The 20,263-nt window shown below is 41.7% G+C and overlaps 1 protein-coding gene across 2 annotated transcripts in view; it reads left to right on the forward strand.

Moving 5' to 3' along the window:
* SFMBT1 (Scm like with four mbt domains 1) overlaps window positions 1-20,263 on the forward strand; it is an 85,421-nt gene that overhangs the window by 46,259 nt on the left and 18,899 nt on the right. For both annotated transcript variants that reach the window (XM_064518679.1, XM_064518678.1), the window contains 10 exons: window positions 2,986-3,080; window positions 8,091-8,331; window positions 8,791-8,879; window positions 9,860-10,106; window positions 11,858-11,955; window positions 13,012-13,113; window positions 14,319-14,469; window positions 16,382-16,464; window positions 17,903-18,029; window positions 18,716-18,829. In XM_064518679.1, the coding sequence (XP_064374749.1) occupies window positions 2,986-3,080; window positions 8,091-8,331; window positions 8,791-8,879; window positions 9,860-10,106; window positions 11,858-11,955; window positions 13,012-13,113; window positions 14,319-14,469; window positions 16,382-16,464; window positions 17,903-18,029; window positions 18,716-18,829 (1,347 nt within the window). The remainder of the gene's footprint in view (window positions 1-2,985; window positions 3,081-8,090; window positions 8,332-8,790; window positions 8,880-9,859; window positions 10,107-11,857; window positions 11,956-13,011; window positions 13,114-14,318; window positions 14,470-16,381; window positions 16,465-17,902; window positions 18,030-18,715; window positions 18,830-20,263) is intronic.

A 20,263-nucleotide genomic window follows, 5' to 3' on the forward strand; every position in this document is an offset into this window, starting at 1 on the left:
GTGGAACAGGATCTTGCAAAATACATCAACTGGCTAGATCAAAAGCCTTAAATGGGGCCTTGCTCTGCTGTAACTCTCATACCAATAAAAACAGAATAGCAATTGGATTCTGACTCTCAAATATTTCCAGCTAGCTTAAGCCTTAACAGAGAGGTGGTCCTTGGCCAAGCTCCTGAAGTGTTTCTGCGTCAGGTGTAGAAAATAGATGTTTGATTTCTGAGATTGTTCATGTTTTATATATTCCTAGCACATGTTTATTCCACAGTTAGAAAAGTAATTTGCTCCACAATTAGACAAATAATTTACTTGTCTCACTGTGAAACATTTTACAGCATTTTTGCTTGGAGCTTGATTTAATGAGCTTTTCATGTGCCATATTCATTAAATAAGTGCCACACTAAATCACCTGAAATACTGTGGCAGGGCAGCGTGTGAGATACCAGAGCCAGATTTGCCGTCTCGTGTGGGTGCGCAGGACCGTCAGCTGCAAGCGGCAGCCTCCCGCGGGAGGGAAACCACCTCAAATTCCCCCTCTGCACGTTCAGCGGTTGAAGTCCACAGCCGCTAACTAGTCTCATTTAACTGTAAAACCGTAGTAAGCGCAAAGGCAAGCTGAGACAGGTGAAGCCTTAGGAATGGAAGAAGTTATGGGTGCTTCTTTAGAAATGTTTTTAAAATGCTCTGGCTACGAAGAACCTCCCCACCAACAATGGGAGAAGCTTGTTGAATCTGCACTGCACGGAGGACGGGAATTGTGAGGTTTGTATGAAAAAAGAGTCCCAAAAGAGCGCTTGGAAGATGCTGCTGAGATTTGGGCATCTTAAGACACCCAGAAACCTGAGCCCTTCTCGCTGCAGTGCGGACCTGGAAGGGAACAGCTCTTTTAGGTATAAAAACACACAGGCTGCAGAGAGCATAAGGACCCGTGCTAACGCCGATCCAGCTGGGAGCTGTTTGCAACGGTGGTTAGGAGCAAGAGAGACCGGGAGCAGGATGCGAGCGCCCCATCTTGAGAGTCCCTTGTAGCGATTAAGTGGCGGCAGAAGTTCCTAATCGCCCCTTTCAGCGGGTGAAGTGACCTGTGCCGCGTTTAAGGAGCTTAGCCGCCCCGTGGGCAGCCGGCCCCTTGCTGAAGACCGGGGAAGGAGGTGGCGGGGCTGGCGGGTCTCGTGTCCCGGCGGCACTGCCCGGCCCTCCGGCTTGATGAAATGCACCCAGCGGTCGCTTTGCTTTCCCTTCAGACAGAAATACCTGCTTGGAGATTACAACCAATGCTTTTTAAGTACAAAGTCCTTTTTTAGAGTTGGGTGGAAATTGTTGTTTTAGCAGCCTTGAGCTTTTCTGTAGGTAAGGGTCACTTATTTGCCTTTTTCTAAGCAGGGTTCGTGAACCCGACAAGGTTCATTCTTGTTTTCTGATGACCATAGATGTTTCCTTCAAGCTGGTGTTTATTCCTGCCTTGGTTCTCTAGCTGTAAACTTAAGCTTTTTATTGTGTGTTTTTTTGGGTTTTTTTGTTTTTTTTTAAACCAAATGTCATTTTAATGAGGTACGAAATCTTAATTCGTTTTAGCAACGTTTTACAATTAAATTATATTTTGGTTAGAATGACTCGCAGCCAAAGCGTTGATCACCTTAATTTGCGAGTGGCTGTGGTCTGTGCCATATCTTCTTTACTCCCTCAAAATGTTAAAAATAACATTACTTATTCTTGTCCTCCAGGTCTGATTCTTCAGCGAGTTAAAAATTATCCCCTTAAAATTGATGCCCATATGCGAGCTCTGAGTTTTTTGAGCTCTGAGGCTTACGAAAGGCCGATATAACCGACTATGGTTGTTTAAAAATAGCAAAATGAAACTGGGATTGGGAAAGAGATGAGCTGCCTTTAAAACAGATACTGTCATCGGCAAACAGAAGCTAGCTAAATATGCATTGCTAAATTTGGGGAAATCATAATTCCTAGAATTACAATGAAAAGTCCAAGATGAGCTTCACATTCAGCTTGAGGAGAAAATGAAGCTACTTTACATTGAGGACTCGAGTGGCTTTTTTTTTTCTTTCCTTTTTTTTTTTTTTTTTTTTCCTTTTTTCCCCCCTTCTGATTTAAAGATGTTCAGCCTTTTGGGCAAATATTTGCCTCTCTCTGTTCAAGAAGTATGAGCTGTTATAAAGGGTGCTTACCAGGTCTTGGTGCCCAAAGGTCTCATAAGAGCATGTAGTAGTGTTTTTTCTGAACATGCAATGTTAAACTACTTCCCTAAGAGCAGAAGTGAGCATTGAACCGTGGCCCGTGTGCTTTTAGCCCGTTCTGTCTTTAAATGCATCCCAAAATGAGGTGGCTCTTGCTCTGAGGAAGCGGTTGCACGTTACAAGTTGGTATTTTAAGTGACTAATTTGAATGTTCTTGATTTCAGTTGTGTGCCAGGTTGTCTTCCTTTAAATGACCCTAAAATCCTGCTCTGCGCTTTTGGTGTTTTATAGCATCTAAATAAAAGAAAAGAAGTGGGGGGTGAAGGTGGGAGACTTTATTTCCATGTGTGGGTTTTTGTTTTTTGTCTTATTTTTCAGATCACTTTCTATTGGTATTGCTGTTTCCTGAAAGGTTTCTAATTTAATGCACTAAAGGACCATTTCGCCCAGAATTGTGAATCTCTTCCTAAATATCTGTTAGTACGAATACAGAACTTATGCCTATTCTCTCCTGTATCAGGTGTGGAAACAGCTTGTGCTTAACCAAAATTCCAGGGTTTTATTATCACTCAGACCAAATCCAATATAAAGTGCTCTTTAATTTCTCAGGATTTGGGTTGCTGGGGATACAAATGAAAGTTAAATAGTGTTGTCTGTGTTTTGAAGTGCATAAGTGAAGTTTGGGTGCTTGTGTAGTCAGTCGTTTAGAAATGAAGTGGTCTTTGCTGTGGTTCTTAAAAGGCTAAAACTTAAGCCAACAGATTGCTAAGTAGCAGGTTTTTATCTTCTCTTCCAGATGCTGGTTCTGGTGTGGAAGAAATGGAATTCAATTGGGATGAGTATCTAGAAGACACAGGAGCAACTGCAGCCCCCCATGGATCTTTTAAACATGTGAGTAAGGGAGGGTCTGTTTACTTACTCTTGCCTTTATTCTGTTTTTTTCTTTTTGACATGCTGAATATTTAGGGCTTCTTTGAAGGAATTGAGGTGCTCAAATCTAGAAGACAAACTAGAATCATGTTTATTAGAGTAAAGAGGAAGAAGGAATTCTACCTTTTTGTTTCTCTTCTTCCTCTCTATGCGTAGCATGGTGTAATCCCATCCTCGAGTGCTGAAAGTTAAGGGCCTTTTCTATACACCAGCAAATAAGCTTTAGCTCCCCCCCGCCCACCCTCTTCAAAGCCTGAACCGGCCAGTTTCTTTTGGTCTTTGCTACTGGACAAGTGCTATGGAGGAGCTGAGATTTAGAGTTAATATCATGAGTTCTTGAATAGCAGAATTCAGATGAACTCTCAGAGAAAGTTTTAATGATGGTTCCCAAGGAGCAAGTATTAGTTCTACCTAATGCTCGACTGTAGTAGTTAGAAAACTAATTAGGCTAATTGTAGATCACAGCCATGATGGATGGGGTGAAGTCTTGTTAAGCCCTCAACTTTGCCCTTGGGAATTGTTCAATCAAGCGTCTGTTGCTAAATCCCTGGATTGCACTGTGTCTTTGGGTGAGGCCTGAACATAAAACCACCTGGTCTGGATCAATGTACTGGGTCGTCAGTGAAGATGAGCTGTGTTAGAGCTGGTTCCCAGAACTTTTTGATCTCTTCCAACTATTAAAATACATTCCAGGTTGCCGTGTATCCTTGTCCAACTCCTTGTTAAAGTTGCCATCCAGTAGTCTTCCAAAGACCAGCTGTGGGTCCTTTACCGCATGCCAGCGAGGGCCATGACTTCTGTGGCACCTCTCCTGGAAAAGTGGGGCTCTGGCTTTCCCATCTAGTGTTGCCTGCTTTCAGTGCAAGAGGCTTAATAAGCTCAGCTCCATTCATTGAAGGATCACAGAGTTTTCTGAGATGAAGGGTAACCTGCAGAAGTTATATTAATGTAATATAAAAGAAACTTTAAAGAATGTGTTAAAATAGGGCAGTTGTGTTGCTAGTAAAGGTGTGCAGTAAACGTAGACTTTGCAGAGGCTGTTCCACGCATTGGGATTGTAAGCTTTTTGTTCAAAATAAGGGTATGTAGTTTCTCAAGGGGAGAGACCTGTGTTTGCTTTGGTGTTTTTCTTAGTGTCCGAAGGCTCTAGCAAGACCGAGCTTACTGAGAGCGGCAGTGCTCGTGCAGCCCCCGCTGAGGAGCAGTGTGGAGTTGCACCAGCGGCGTTTGTAGCAGTCGTGCCAGATGCAGTCTTTCCCTCCTCTGGTGCATTTTCCCATATTTGATCTCTGTTAAAGAAGTTTGATATCACAGCTCAGACCAGAATAACTGTAATGCCAGCGTTACAGTAGTGGCCAGCTGCATTAACACGACAGCTATGTGCTGGTAGTCGTTAGGTCACGCGCTTTGGTGACTTTGTTACCCCGCACTGCACCCTTTGGCCAGCTCAGCTGTGGGAAGGAGAGCTCTGACTGCTGTGGCTGTTAGAAGTGCAATTAGGTAATAACAATAATAACGATCCACGCTTTTCTACTGTTGTTATAGCTGATACGTGTGGAATACAGTGCAGTTTTGCTGGGCGAGTAGCACTGCCGCGGAGAGCGCTTTCCCGAGCGAGGGCGGGCAGCGCGGCGGTGTGGTGCGGGCCGTCCCGGGGCGCTGGGTGCCCTCTCGCGGGCAAAGCCGGGGCGGCTCCGAGCTGTGTCGCCTTCGCTGGTGCTCCGTACCGTGGCAGGAGAGACGCAAGTGCCACGAGCGTTGCGCCGTGGCGTGAACGGATAGGCACGGAAATAGGTGCCGCGTGTTGTGTCGGGAGGGGAACTGTCGGGCTGCGTGGCGTTAACCAGCAGACTTCCTTCAGCATTAGTCAGGAAGCCAGTTTTGACATTTTCTGTAATAAGCTTGGCACAAAATTTTTGAAAGTTGTTGCTGACGCAGAATTGACAAGCAGAGAGTATTTACAGCATCACCTAGATCTTTCTCTTAATAGAAATTCAATAGCGCAAAGTTATCTGCTCAGGATTTCTGCTGTCCGTTAGAAGGTAACGGTTTGGAAAAGACAGCGGAGGAGAACCTCGGTGCCTCCCGGAGGACAGTGACAACCTGTGCGTGTGATGAAGCCTGAAGAAAAGGTTGGTGTGATTCCAGGATACATCCAGTGAGAGGTTTGCAGTGGAGAGCACACGAGCACTGATGTCTTTGCACTAGCTGCTAGCCGTCCCTCCAAGTGCAGTCTGCGCGACTCTAGTTGAAGAGCAACAACTTTTTATCATTGAGCTAAGCTGAAGAATAACGTTGGCACCATAAATGGGCATGTATTGGCTATAACCAAACTTTAGATGGAAGCTTAAGGTTTTTGGCTTTGTTTTGTTGTTTTTAAGCATTGGAGTAGTAAGACTGTGACCAGCCTTCAGTTATGAGCAGTGGGCGTGAAATACCTAACTCGCGTCGCAGGAGGTACCCGAGCAGGTTGCAGGGTAATCCGTGATTGCGTAGCCTGGGCTAGCAAAGAGCTAGACCTGCTGATGTATGAGAGCCCCCCTCCTTTCTTTTTGTATGCTTACGTTAAGTTGAATGTTTTGTTCTTACTGTGGGCAAAACGCATTGGAAAATGGGAGCTATTTCCTCAAAGGTGTTTAAATATGTAATTTGTTTGTGTTTTTAAAATGTAAACACTATTGAGATCCCAGTGACTGTTTGTATACAGTCTAGCAGGAAAAAGATCTTATCAAATACGCAGAGTGACTCCAGGTGCCAATGTTGTCATCCCCATGCTGCGTCTAAATACACTTTCATTAGAGTTGTTTAATGGTTTTTTTTTTTTTAATTCCTTTCTGCAACTTTATAATGTGTATAAAGTTAGTGTTCAGTATCATCTGAACACATGTATTTGCTATGTGTATTTGCATGATCTTAATACTTTTTGTCCTTTCTTTCATCTTATCTTCCGTAATATTCCTTATGTTCCTCTTTTCTCCTCCATTTCTTCCTAGCTTGAAATGTTATTTGAGGGATTTTTAGCAGCAGCATCAGCTCTCGCTCGGGGTGTTAGCACCCGTTTCCATGTGGTCTCCTGCATTGTACTAGCAGAGCTCTTGGAGAAATCGTTCTGTAAACATGCCGAAAAGCGACTTTCTGAGCCGATTTCGGACACCCTCGTTTGAGTTGTGACAAACTCGGTGGCTGCACTGGGGGATAAGACGTGCTGGGAAGGAGCAGTGAGGGACTGATGTTGCTACGTGCCGAGTGGCCGTCTCGGCTTGCCGTGTGTGCAAGCGGAAGGTAGCGCGCTCGGATCCACGGCTCTGCAGCAAATATCCTCCGAGCGCTTCCCGAGACGCTCTGCCAGCTCGTTTTCTCAGGGGACAAGTCCAAAGAAACGAAGTTCAGCGCATTAAACCACGCAGTGGTGTCGTCCGGCCCAGCTGCCAGAAGAGGGTGCCAACTTCTTGGTCTCCGGCGTATCCACCAGGGAAACGTGCGCCTGGCGTTTGGGAAATGCGCCTGGCCCCAGGGGAAGCTCCATCCGTCGCTGTCGGTTTTGCTGGAACACGGCTCTCGCAGAACGCGGCCGCGAGGCTCCGCGCAGCGCCTGGCCGTAGGGAGCTGCGCCGAGTTTCCCCTTGCTCAGGCTTTGTGTGGAGCTCGTGGCTTCTCTCTCGGGAATCAGAATATTAAGTATTTTGTAATATCCCTTCAAAAAGGCAGTATCTTTTGAAGAGATTATTCTGTCACTTCAAAGCGATCTGCAGGTGTCGGGTCCTGCTGGTTTTGTTTTTAAGTAGGGGATTCTGTAAGTGGAGAATGTGATACCTAAAGGTGCTAACACTTAAACAGAGGCATCTGATTTTCTTTCTAATGTGATTCTCTTGCAGGGGGGTGTTGGTGGTGTTTTATTTGTTTTAGCAAACCAGTATGTGCTGTAATAGCCATGGCAGTTACTGAGCCATCAGTGCTATACTGGTAATCAATAACCCAGAGAATATCTACTGCATCTCCGCATACTGAAGCCTTTCTAGCCGTTCATTCAAAGAGGAAATGGGACTTCGGGACCATTTAAGGAAGAAAACACCAGTTAAATTCAGCTGTGAACAGGGGCTCGTCAGTCTGGATTTTGCATTAAGCCTGAGGTTATGGAATTAAATGCAGCCCAGGAGCATACTGTAGTGGGAGCAGAACGGGTAGGGTCTGTCTGCCCTTTCAGGAGTGTTTATGCTCAGAAACGTTAGGGCTGCAAGGAACTTCGTGTTTCGCCCTTACTTTTTAGGGGAGAGTTCACACTTTGGTATGACTGCTGTGCCGTCGGATTCCTCGCCCACACACACCGTCTACGCACGCAGTGCACAGATGCTCTGGCAGTAGCTAAGGGCCAAACAGTAAGCCCGCTGAAGAACTACATGCTATTTACATTAATCTATGCAATTTATATGATGGTGCTGCTTACAAAATTATTTGGGGTCCTGGATAGAGAAGTTAAACATCCATATTCTGCAGTATGTGCAGATTCACTCCTGCTTAAATGAACATGGTGGAGGAGACGGTGATGTTATCTAAAGCATGTGTGTATACTTTAAGCAGGCTCTTTGTCCAAAAAGGTTGCAGGAAATATTGTTGTTTAACACCAAACATCAAGGTTATATTGCTGAGTTTGACCTCTAGTTTTGTTGAGCTTGACAGCCCAGCTGTGAGTTGGAGAGCCTTTCTGTAATGCGTGAGGTATTTCCCAGGGCAGGAAGATGCATGTATTAATTTAAGCTTAAGAAGATGCTCTGAAATGAGGAGGAGATTTCATTAATGATGACTGTGTGCAATCTAATTTGGGTCACGTAACATGACAGAGTTGCCTCTCTGAGGAGGCTGGATGATATTCTGCTTGAAGCTTTTACTATTGAACGTGTCTAAATTGTTCTCCACGTTGTTCCACAAAGTTTCGGTGAGGTGATGAAATGTGGCAACCTTCTCTCTCTTCAGGTGGATACGAGTTTGCAGAATGGTTTTGCCCCTGGTATGAAGCTGGAAGTTGCTGTGAAGTCTGACCAAAACACCTACTGGGTAGCCACCATCATTACTACCTGCGGGCAGTTGCTCCTGTTGCGCTACGACGGATACGGGGAAGACCGCAAGGCTGACTTCTGGTGTGATATCCTGACAGCTGATTTACACCCCATCGGCTGGTGCGAGCAGAACAAGAAGATTCTCAAAGTGCCTGAAGGTAACGGCTCTAAATGAAAAAGAGGGAGTACACGCTTTCTTAAAGTATGCTTTTCTCCTTTGTAAGCCTGGCGAGCAGCCTTCCTAACTGCTGCTATGAGCAGGTGGTGCTTTTCTGATGACAAGTTGAGGTTATCTGCTGTGTTTGCCAGAAATCCCGTGACTTACGGTAGCAAGATTGCTCTTTCACGAGAGAGCTGTTAGCTCAGTTTCAAAACTGGGATTACTTTCACACCGAGACTTGTGGTTTCCATAATCATCATCCACTAAATTCTGCAGCTTTGTCATTTTCTTGAAAGGGGTTTTGTTTTGTTTTGTTTCTTCTTTTAAGGTGTTCCTGATGGGTGTATTGCAGATTCTTCTGAATTAAACAGCACAAGAACATAGTAATGTCTCATTGCCCCCAAAATCTTTAACGGACAGGAAGAATCATGGTCTTTCTTCCTCACTTTTCACTTAGGTATCAAGGACAAGATACCTGACCAGGAGGAGTTCCTTCAGCGGGTGCTGAAAGGAGCATGCAGTGCTCCTGCTAACCTGCTGGAGGGGGTAAGTGTTGGAATGGGCTGGCTTGAAATTGTGGCGTGTCTCGTCTTTGCCAGTGAAGATACTGTTGAGTGACTACTTGTAATCAGCACCAGCATTCAGACTGTCAGTTCAACTCCTTTCATAAATTTAGGTGGCATTGTAGTACGATGCGGAATTTAAGAAAAAATTATTTCCATTGTCTAGTGTTTCCTATGTACAGCATTTAATTTTGATAGTGTTATCCTGGAACATATCTGTCGCTACAGGTTTGGGCTGGCTGTTTATTCATTAGTCCTGTCAGAAGAAAGAACTTTTTTAAGCACCTTTTGGTCTCAGTCTACCTTCTAGGCTGCTTCGCCTTTGCATAGCTTTAGGGAAATAGTCTTTATTTATCTGACCTTTTGTGTTGTCCCCTTTCTCAGTTGAGTCATTTCAACAATTTTTTGGTTTTGCTAATGGACAGATTACTGTTTCCCTTGCATCTTGCATCTTTCCTAGTGAAGAACTAAATTATTATCCCCTTCTCTGCACTTAATACTTGATCACCTCATGTCAAGTCTGATTGTAAAGTACAGAACATCATATTTTGGCAAACACCATTGAAATCTTTCTTGCAGCTAATGTTTTTATCATTGTATCCTTTCTGTCTCATCGTCTTTACTTGCTAGAGGAGTCAATTTTAAAAAGTTTTATCCTTGTTTCCTTCAAACTTCAAATATGAAAGGCTAATGCTTCTGAAAAAGATGAACAGGATTTAGTGTGAAATGTATGGCTGTATCTACAGGCAGTACAAAAGCTCTGCTGCAAGCAGCAGAGATCCTAAACATTGTAAATTCTGTTACCCTTAGTAAGAGAGTTGTATTTCTTTACTGCTGTGTTGATGCTTCAGTTATTCAGAAAGGATGTGTATAAAGGACAGAATAGAAGTGGAAGTACAGGATTTGTTTTGCTCTGTTATACAGAAAAGGTTGGTTTATGCTCTTTTTGTTCTCTTTTTCTAGCTTCACAGAGGGAAGAATCCTTTGGATCTCATTGCACCAGGCTCCAGACTAGAACTGCAAAACTTCCGGGATTCCTTGGAAGCCTGGATTGTCAACGTGGTAGAAAACGTGGGTGGGAGACTTAAGCTGCGATACGAAGGTTTGGAGGATTCTGACAAGTTTGACCAATGGATATTCTACTTGGACCCTTTCCTTCATCAAGTGGGGTGGGCAGCTCAACAGGGATATGACCTGCAACCACCTTTAGGTACTTCAAAACGTACATCTTTGTTATATGGTTGTACTCACAGGCTTGAGAATGCTGCTGTTGCTTTGGTGCTCTAAATCTGTATTCCACATACATACGCTTGCATATAATCAGTGTACAATTCGACAAATATTGTACCTAAGTGAAATATAAATGAAAACATCAGTAAGTAGTACTGCAAGACTTTTCACACATTTGTTCAAATGTTGCTAACTGCTTTTCCTTGTCAAAATTTTCCACCTGTTTGTGCAAAGTAGTAGTGTATACAGAGGAAAGGATTGCTTTTACAGTTATTTTTGGTAGGTTTTTATTCCTGTAGGGAGAAAGTAATTTTTTGAACACTGCAAGGTGGTGAGGGGGCAAAGTAAACAAGTTTTCCATGTTAAAATACTGCTCAGTAGGAGCTTTCCCAGTAGGGACTCCAAGTCCACTAGGCTACTTAAGGCTCTATCTAAAGAGGTATCATAGGCATATAAAAATGTCCTTAAAAAGGACAGATGATCATTTTCCGCTGTCAGGGTGGATGGTAGCTGTTTCTGGTCATCCAAGTAGCGGGGTGTCAAATGATGAAGCAAGGTCTCAGATCAACTTGTTGCTGAGTGTCTGTCTGCCTCTTCTATATAGCGGTAATTATTCCAGAGCTGTGTGCTTCACAGTAATTATTCTGGGCTTTGGGCTTTTGCTTCCTTTATCTATTTTTGGGAAGGACTAATCAAACTAATTTGAAAGTTTATCTGTCTCCTATGCAGGAAATTACCCTCCTGCCATCACAGGACCCTTTTCTATCACTGATAACTCACAAAGCAATAAACCTTGGTAAAACTGGAAAACATTGGCAGAGGGAGTTACCCTGTAAAGCCTTTCTTCAAAGGCAGATACACATCTAAGGTTCTGGCACACTTTATGCTATTAGTTGTGGAAAATCAGGTCTTTTAGAACACTTGTTTTTGTTGTTGGGGTTTTGTGTGTTTTCCCTTTATGCTAAGAAGAAATCTGGTTCATGAGAACAAAACAATTTTGATTGAAATCACTTGGAGTACTGCCTTTGCCTAATGCTTGATCAATCTCTGTTGAAATTGGACTAGTGACTTGGCTTGTACCTGTTCACTAACAGAAACTAGATGGATGGATTTCAAAGCACTATTTAAGTTAATAAAGCCTTTTAAAAATATTAGGTCATGATTTTAATCTAGGTTTTAGACTAATTTTCTTCTTATGTCTACATGAGAGGCTTTGATATCCTCACAGGCTTGACTTCAGGGAGCCTTTTATACATATTACTAGTAAAAGTAGTTCCCGTTCTATCAGAGAGATGTGTGATGTGCAATTACAGACACTAAAAGCAAAACTTAGGCAACTGGCACAGAATTCTGGGATGTTTCTTTAGCTGTCTGCTTGCTTAAGCCTAAGACAAACTAACATTAGCCAGCTACACATTGTTTCCTGGTCATGCATTTTCTCCATCAGCTATTCTCAGTGTTGATGTGACCTCCACTTTCTAAGAAAAATTAGACCTCGCAACATACAGATCATCCAGAGTAGCTTGACTTTAGTCCCTTTTTTATAAGATATCCCAAAGTCTAACAAAGCAGTATGTTTTTAAGGAGAAATATAATTGCACAGATTCTGAACAGATACAAATTTAGCACTTAAAGGAGCACATCTCAAACTTTTGGCTTTACTGCTTTGCTTTCTGAGAGACAGAGAGAGGAGGCGACTTCATTCACTGTTTTCCTTGGATTTTGCTCAAGCCATTAGGTCCTTGAAGAGTGAAGCAGATTGGCAAGAGATCCTGAAGAAGGTGAAAGAGGAGGAAGAGGAGTCATCAGTTCCTACTGATCTTTTTAAGGTAAAAACACAGTTTATATAATTTAGTGCTACAGATGATATAATGAAAATGTTATATTCCTAAGAAATGGTTGAAGAAAGCCTGCCACTGTTGTTCAGACTCTTTTTTTTTTTTTTTGACTTTTTTTTTCTCTCTCCCTCTAGTTTAAAAAAATCATATTACCATGCAGTTCTTGTTAAGTTAGACGACACATCCCATACCCCTCACAACTATGTGAGCCATTACTTACTATGCTGGGAAAAATTCCCTACTCTGATCCTTTATAGTGGCATCTCCAGTTGTCTACCAGCTGGTCTTACTGATTACTGTCCTTCTGGAGGAGTGCAGTGTTACTGCATTCTTCCTAATTTTTTAAGTAAATCAAAAAGTTAAACATGTATGACCTAATGTGTGTAACCTGATATAGCAACATATATTGTATGATACGTATGCTTGTTTAATATGTCCTGTTATATTCTAAGTGCAGGCAAATGTTGCTAGTGAGTTTGAATTTAAATTTATATGAATTGAAATAAAATTCTTGATGCTCAGCGTATTTTGAGAGAAATGGGAATGTAAATTTAGTCCCTGCAGGTCCTTAGTTTGGCTATTGAATGTGTTGCTAAAGGATCATATGCAGAGCGGGATGTTTGTAATTCCAGAGCAGGAACACGTTTTTTGCAGATTTCTTGGTTGGGCTGCAAATGAACGCTTAATGTTTACAGTTCTTTTAGTTTAGCTCATGATGAGTACTGATATTTTTTTTTCTTCTTTTTTAAAGCTCCTTTTTAATTGACTTATTAGACCACCTTGTGTTGTGAAATCTTGCTTCCTTCTGGAGAACACAAGATGATGAAATCTTTGGGACTCTATTTTCTAAAATTCATAGAAAACTGTCAGCCTGGGAGGGCATAGTTGGCCTTTTCATTATACAGCCATTGCTTGTACTCTGACACGTTGATTCCTTAGGATGAACTAATAAAAGCTCAAGTTATCCTCTTTAGCTGAAGTGTTTAACGTAGGTCTTTGCTGATGGAGAAGGATGGGTAATTAGCAGTCTGATGCTTGATCTTTCAGGACAAACCTGTGATTGGAGTGCATTCATTCTCTGAAGGCATGAAGTTGGAAGCTGTGGATCCGCTGGCTCCTTTTGTCATCTCTCCTGCTACAGTTGTCAAGGTACCAGGGTTCTTTATTAACTTGTCCTGTTAACATTCAATTCAATTGCCACTTCTGTTCTTAAATGCCTAGGAAATTCTCCTTAACTGATTATCTTAAAATCTCAAAACAGTGTTCAGATGAAATAGTTGAGCCTTAGAGGACAAGTGCCTGTAAAACAACTGCTGATGAGGAAGACATTGGGTTAAAGAGGAGGGGGAAGGTTCTATTAAGATACAGGCTGAAAGACCAATGGCTAAAATTGTCGAACTTGGATTGTTAAAATGAAGCACAATCTCTCGTAATCTGAGTATCCAATTGAAGATGGATTTTTGTTTTTCATTTTTGCTAAAGTCAATGTTGTTATTATGTATAAGCTCTGAAGTGTCTAGGTGGCCTCATTTTCAAACAAGGGCCCATGCATGGATTTAGAAATTGAAAGGTAAACTCCAAAACATGAACCGATTTTGAGCAATTTCTACCTTCCTGTGTTAATAAACTGGTGAAAGGTCCTAGAAGAGACCTGCTTTCATGCAGTAAATCAACTCTTGCATGACATAAAACATACACACACACACACACACACACACACACACACACACACACACACACACACACACAAAAATAAATTTTCCAGAAAATATTGCCTTCTCCTTTGGACAAATATTTTCTCAAGATAATACATTATATTTCAGTGATCTCTCTCTTTTAAATTCTAACCTATAGTTTCTTCAATTTGGAGGCAAATATATTTCTACAAAGCCATAACCAGTTCCAAGTGAAGCATAGTCATTTATTTTTCTTGATTTTTGTTCTGCTTCTAGTTACTTCGGGAATTTAGTGTTTTTGCTAGTGACAGTCTATCACAGTTAAATATCGTCAAAATGAGCAGTTTGTTTTTACAGAATAATAATAAAGCCTCAAACTCCAGTTTGTTTACTTTTTCCATAAGACAGTTCCATATTTCCTATTTGTAGCAAGAAAAACTTTAAAACCAAGATACCATGCACCTGCTTTACTGCTACTATCAGCTAAGCTTGTTAACTTTGTAGTTGTTTAATGAGTTATCCTGGCATGTAGTGTTTTGATGAACCCATTTTTGTGTATTTGGTGTTATTAAACAGCAACACTGTAAGTTGTGTTAAGTTACCAAATGGGGGAGAGGGAGAAGTAGTTCAGTATCTGCTACTTTAAAGACCACGTGGTTCTCTTTTGGCTAACTACAGGTATACGATGAAAAATATTTCATGATAGAAATTGATGACTTGAGACCAGAACACACAACCAGCCAGTCTTACATTTGTCATGTCAACAGTGCTGGTATTTTCCCTGTGCAGTGGAGTCTGAAGAATGGCTTGCATCTCAGTCCCCCACGAGGTATGTTTGTGCAAGCTTGTTGTGCTCGCTCCTCTATGAAGGAAGTAGGTGGCCAGTCCCCAGAGTACTATGTTGGGGACAACACTTTTGCAGAATTACGTGCAGTAGCACAAGCAAAGAACAGGAAAGATCAAAGTTTGAGAAACGGCAGCTTTGAGAGAAGCTGAAGTTTTCCGGGAGCAGCCTTGGATTTGAGGAGATGACAGTGGCTGGGGATGCTGGTCTTGAATAAAAACTTGAATGTTTGAATGAATGGAGGATCTGCTCCAGAGCTGAAGGCAGTGTTGATTTCAGCATTAATTAACATGGTATCAGAAGCCCATAGTCATTGCATTAGATTTTTGCTTCTGGTCAAAATGGAATATTCCTGCCCAGTGTCTTATAATACTTTTTGGGTATCTTATCACCTAGGAGATAATTAAGTATTTTTTTCAAAGGACCTATGAGGCAAGGTAGCAGATTGCTGAAACATTGCTTCAGGACATAAGGGAGCTGGGGAGTGATATTCAGCTACTGAATTATTTACACCTTTTCTCAAAATCGAAATGTCAATGGTGTTGTAAAACCAGGGACTCAGTATTCTTATTCACCACCACTGGACTGGGAATGTTTTGTTTTAACTGCTCATGATATCAGAGGAGCAAAGAGCATAGGATGCTTGTCTTCCCTGTCCTTGTGTAAGGTATAAAAAGTGGCTTTGCTTGACCTGGCATTACCTAGAATTTCACATGTGGAAGATGAAATATAGCTGCCTAGACATGTGACTAGAGCTGACAAAGACTTTAAGCTTCCCTTCTGGTAGCACCTCTGGCAATGATGGGTATTCTGAATTGTGTGAGGTCTCAAGATGCCTGATGATGTTGATAGAACTGGGAAAAATAAACGGGTCCTGTTCTGGGTACCCCTCCACCCTTTAGGGGTAGTTGAATTTAATATTTTAAGATAGTCGTAGTTAGATTGTCAGGGTAATACCGCTTTCTTAGACTGGTTTTAAAATTTTGTTTCATATCTTAAACCCTAGTCACAGGAGTCCCTTGTAGGGAAGTGCTTCTGAGTCACTACTGGGATAACTGCTTCTGTTGTCCCTTTACTAATTTGCAGACTATCGTGACAGCATGCTTCTTTTCCACCCACTTCCCTTCAGTTATTTGTAGTTTGTTAAATCATGGGGGAGAGAAATATTTCCTCCAAGCAGAATTTAATTTGTCCTGCTGTTGGAGAGAGAGATGCTCTGTCTCCTGATGACTCTGTGTTAAGGCTTCTCCATTCAAACATGTATTCAGATTTATAGCTATAGGCAAACTAGACTAGCCTCTTAGGAACAACTGCTCTCTTTAATGGCTTGGTATTTGATATCTTTAATAGAATAATGTATTGGTACTGAGTGCTTTTTGGGTGCTCTCTTTACTTAAAAAAAGAAAAACAGAAGAAAACAGGTCCCAAACCTGATCCAAAGTAAATGAGAGGATTTAGAGTTGGCACTGCATCAGTGGAGTAACCTTGCAGGAGCTTTGCCGGAATTTCGCCTGTGCCCTGTAAAAGGATGCAAGCGCTTCCCCAGGTTTTGCTTGCTGCTGTTGTCGGCTTAGCAGAAGTACTTTATTCAAGCTTCAGCTCGCACTATGAAGTCACTTCATTTTAGTTTGAGGCCATTTCAATCCAAAAATGGGAATCAAGGTGGGGCAGTGCGCAAAGCCCCTCTGCAGCAAAAATAAGCTCTCTTGAAAGAGGGTATCTCAAAGACAAGAGAACCACGCTATGGGCTGACTTCAGATGGCTTACCGAAGCCATGATCAGCTGACAAGCTCGAGTGAACCCAGCTGGATTTCAGTGATCTTCACTGGGGTCAGCTTGAAGTGAGTCATTTGTTTTCATGCTGTGAAATTAACCCTTTTGCTTGTGTTTTGCGTAGGTTATCCTGGGCAGGACTTTGATTGGGCGGACTACCTCAAACAGTGTGGTGCTGAGGCAGCTCCCCAGAGCTGCTTCCCGTTGGTAAGCTGCTTGCACAAAAATGTCCTTTCCCTCCGTTGTGTGAATGACAGTGAGAAGAATGGTTTACATGTTTTTGACTTAAATTACCTATGATAACTGATGAAACAGGAGTCTGGAGAGTGCACATAAGGGTGAAGTGAAGTAGGTTCATGCCAGCTTCCTACATAAATAGGGGATGGAGCAAATGCTGCAGTTGAAATAGTGTAAATTGAGAAGAAATGGGTAGTTTGTGAAGATGAGATGTGTAAGAGTTCGTGGAATCATCATAAAGTAACATCAATTCTTGGAGCTCATATAATTGTGGAAACAGGGCCTTTCATAGGCCTTGTTTCACTTACTTGGCGTTCTCTCTCAATCTTTCTTTATTTCCTTTTAGCTTGAAAAATTCATTTCATTGTATTAATCAGTACCAAGTTGTCTAAAATTAATACCAGATAATCGTTATATTAATCGGTACCTGAAGTACTTGTTAGGTTTGGGGCTTTTGTTGGTACAGTGATAGTATTGCTCTCTTTGAAAGTAGAGTGCCTTGTCACGCAGAAGAGGGTGCTGTCAACGCCTGTCTTTCAACTATGTTTACAGTACTTGGGCTATTGCAATGCTTAGGGGAAGAAATTAAAAGGAATAATTATCTATTTTGAGGAAGGTGTTGCTAGCTATGAGTTGTTGTTGCCCTTTTTCTATCTTGTCAGGTGTGGCATCTCAGAACAGGTCATTGCATTTGTCAGCTCTTCTCAGGAAAGAGATAATCAGTGTAGGCTAGTTCTAGAAGTCGTAATGTATTGATTTTGTAATTATGTTGCAGAGTGGATCTTAGAGGAAGAGTACTTTGTCTGGCTGTCACTTGTCATCTTTAATCCAGGCACTTCAGATGTGGATAAATCTCCATTCTTATATTTTAGAAGATTTTAGATAAATGTGAAGTAAATTGGGTCATGAAGTAAAATTTTACTTAGGCAAAAAAGATAGCTTCCTTTGCTGTCTGCTAGGCCTCATTTGGATGAAGTAGGAATGTTATTTGCATATTTAAAATGGATTTCCAAGCTAACACGATAGAGTAGGGAGCCTGGTCAGACTGTTTGTCAGACTCATCATTTTGATAGCAACTGACAGGGAATTCATGGTTGTGTACAAGGGACTCTGTCCTTCCAGGGAGTCTCAGCCTCCACGTTTTTGAGTACCAGCATGTCCTCTAGGTCTGTCCATGGAGGCTTTTTTTCCTTAACTTAAATTTTGTGATTTGTAATACAGCTTATTTGTATTCAATATGCTAATCACCTGAAATCTTCTGTGACTCCTTGAGTATCCTTCTGTATTCAATTGAGCCCATGATTTCCAAATAGTGAAGCTTTTGTGTGTTACTCCTGTTTATGGCTATTCATATTTTAAACAGGAAATACAAATGGTATTTCACTGAAGTATTCTGTCTTTTTCGTAGTTAACTTCTGACCATGGATTTAAAGAGAATATGAAACTCGAGGCTGTGAACCCAGTCGATTCGGAGGAAGTCTGCATTGCTACAGTCACCAAGCTGAAAGGTTCCTACCTCTGGCTTCAGCTGGAAGGTAAGCCTGACAAAGGAGAGGATACTAACACTTACACTCATTCTGTTGTACCATCATCCAATCCGAGTGTTATCTGGAACAAACTCAGTATCTGCTAAATATGGCCAGCAATTCACCGTTTCCTGCAATAAAAACCCAGCAAAGTCCATTTGCGTTGTCCATTTCCCAGTTAGATTTGGATAGCAGTAGTTACTTAAACCAAGCAAAAATTATATTAATGCAGTCTGTCAGTCCTAGGCTAATGTACTAACTATGCAAAAGGCTGATCAGTGTCTTTTACAGAGCAAGGACCTTGTAACATTTTTACAACAGAGTGACTTCCATCCTAAGCCAAGTTTTGACCGAACCTAGGAAGAGAACTTTTGGAAATGTTCTTGAATAGGCCCCTATCAGGTGTTTTCTGTTATAATCCGATTTCTTTTGAATTGAAAGTGCATCAGCATGCACTTATCATGCATTACGCACATCTACTGAACTGTGGATGGTGAATTCCCATCTCCAGCCTTTAGGAGGAAATAAATGAGATCAGGAAGGAGTCTGATCAGTAAAAGAGGACGAGTAAACAATCAATGTTGCATTCCGGAGGCACCTTAAGCAAAAGCAACTTTGCTGGCAGATAGCAAGCATTAACCAAATGAAATTGTTTTTTTAATTTGTTTCAATTTTTGTTTCTCTTAACAAAACAGGCTCTAAAAAGCCCGTCCCTGACTGTATAGTGAGTGTGGAATCAATGAACATATTTCCAGTGGGTTGGTGTGAGACGAATGGATATCAGCTCCAGCCTCCTCGCAGAGCAATAGGTATCAGTTCTGTTCTATTTGTAATAGTTAGCTGGATTGATAAGAGATGGTGAAACCTTCAAGAGCAGCTACTGCAGAACTTGGGTCTGTCATCACTACATTTGGAAACTTTCAGCCTATACAGAGAATCCATGCCTTGTGCAACTTTTCCCCGACTGGTCCAGCTGGGAGAGGTACTTTGATAGAATTTGAATCCATAGAACAACTCCAAAACAGGCAGTGTCGATATGAGACACTTGCATGCTGTAAGAGGTGTGGGAGAACAATACATTAGCCACAATAAGGAAATTGGTTTGAAATTGAAGAAATTGTATATGTACACACACATATATTTTTAAGTGTCTGAGCTGTTCTTGCCATGTGTCTGACTGACTCTTTTGATTTTATACTTGGTTGTGCAAGTAAAATTATGTAGCAACAAAACAGTGTTGAGTATGTATACATTTTGGATTTGAAATAGAGGGCTAACTTTCTAAATGGGCCAGATGGTCGTCATCCCTTACTGACAAAATGTTGAAAAGTAAATCCTATCTATTATAATTACACTAGTAAGTAGTGTAAAATAGTGTCTTCTCTCAACTGGTTAGAGAGCTCTGCTTACTAAAGTTTAATGAGAGATGGAAAAACTGAAGAACTTCCTGAATGTCTATTAGATGGGGTAAGATTGGAGTGAGCTGTTGTTTACTGCAAGTCAAAGCAAGAGAAGCTCATCTGGGAAGTGCCTGCAATGCCAAGAGCAGAGGAAGGAGGAGGAAACTAGAAAAGACATGCCCCAAACTTTGTGGGAACCAAGCCTGAAATTGCTGAAGAGATTTGTGTTGCTTTTTTTTTTAAGGGAATCTTTTGCTTGAAGAAAGGAGAAATTGATACAATATCAGTTGTAAACACATCTGCTTCATGTGCATCATGAAATATAATAGAGTATGCAGAATATAACCATGATGGGCAGTTAAGAATAAAACTGAAGGAATGCAGGACATACCACAGGGCGTCATCAAATGGACGGTATCTGACAACACAGAGTGAATATCACAGTCTAGCACTTTCAAATGGGGCAAAGCATGGTTCTGTAATTGCCATCCATGAAGCCTTGAATTTGTTATAGATTTGGGTGCTTTCTGCAGATAGCTAGCACTTGCAGCTGGAAAAGTAGACCCAGCTCCTAGCAGACTTTTTTAGATTCAGCATAGTTTTTTTCTCATAGCAAACAGCTTTAGCAATACGTGTTACTAGCCAGCTAGTTTGCAGTTCATGCAACTTCGAAGTTAAATAGTGTTGAACTTCCTAGTGCCGTTTAGCTGGCAAGTTAGGCCTTGCTGAATACTTCAGCAGCTTTGGAAGGCATGTAGGAAAAGGGAAGGCAAATAATTCCTATTTGGCTGGTATTGCAGATATTTTAGGGGGATACGATGCAAACAGTGATGCAGAGAAGGT

The sequence above is a fragment of the Dromaius novaehollandiae genome, chromosome 12, assembly GCF_036370855.1.
Source record: "Dromaius novaehollandiae isolate bDroNov1 chromosome 12, bDroNov1.hap1, whole genome shotgun sequence".
Taxonomy (NCBI): Eukaryota; Metazoa; Chordata; class Aves; order Casuariiformes; family Dromaiidae; genus Dromaius; species Dromaius novaehollandiae.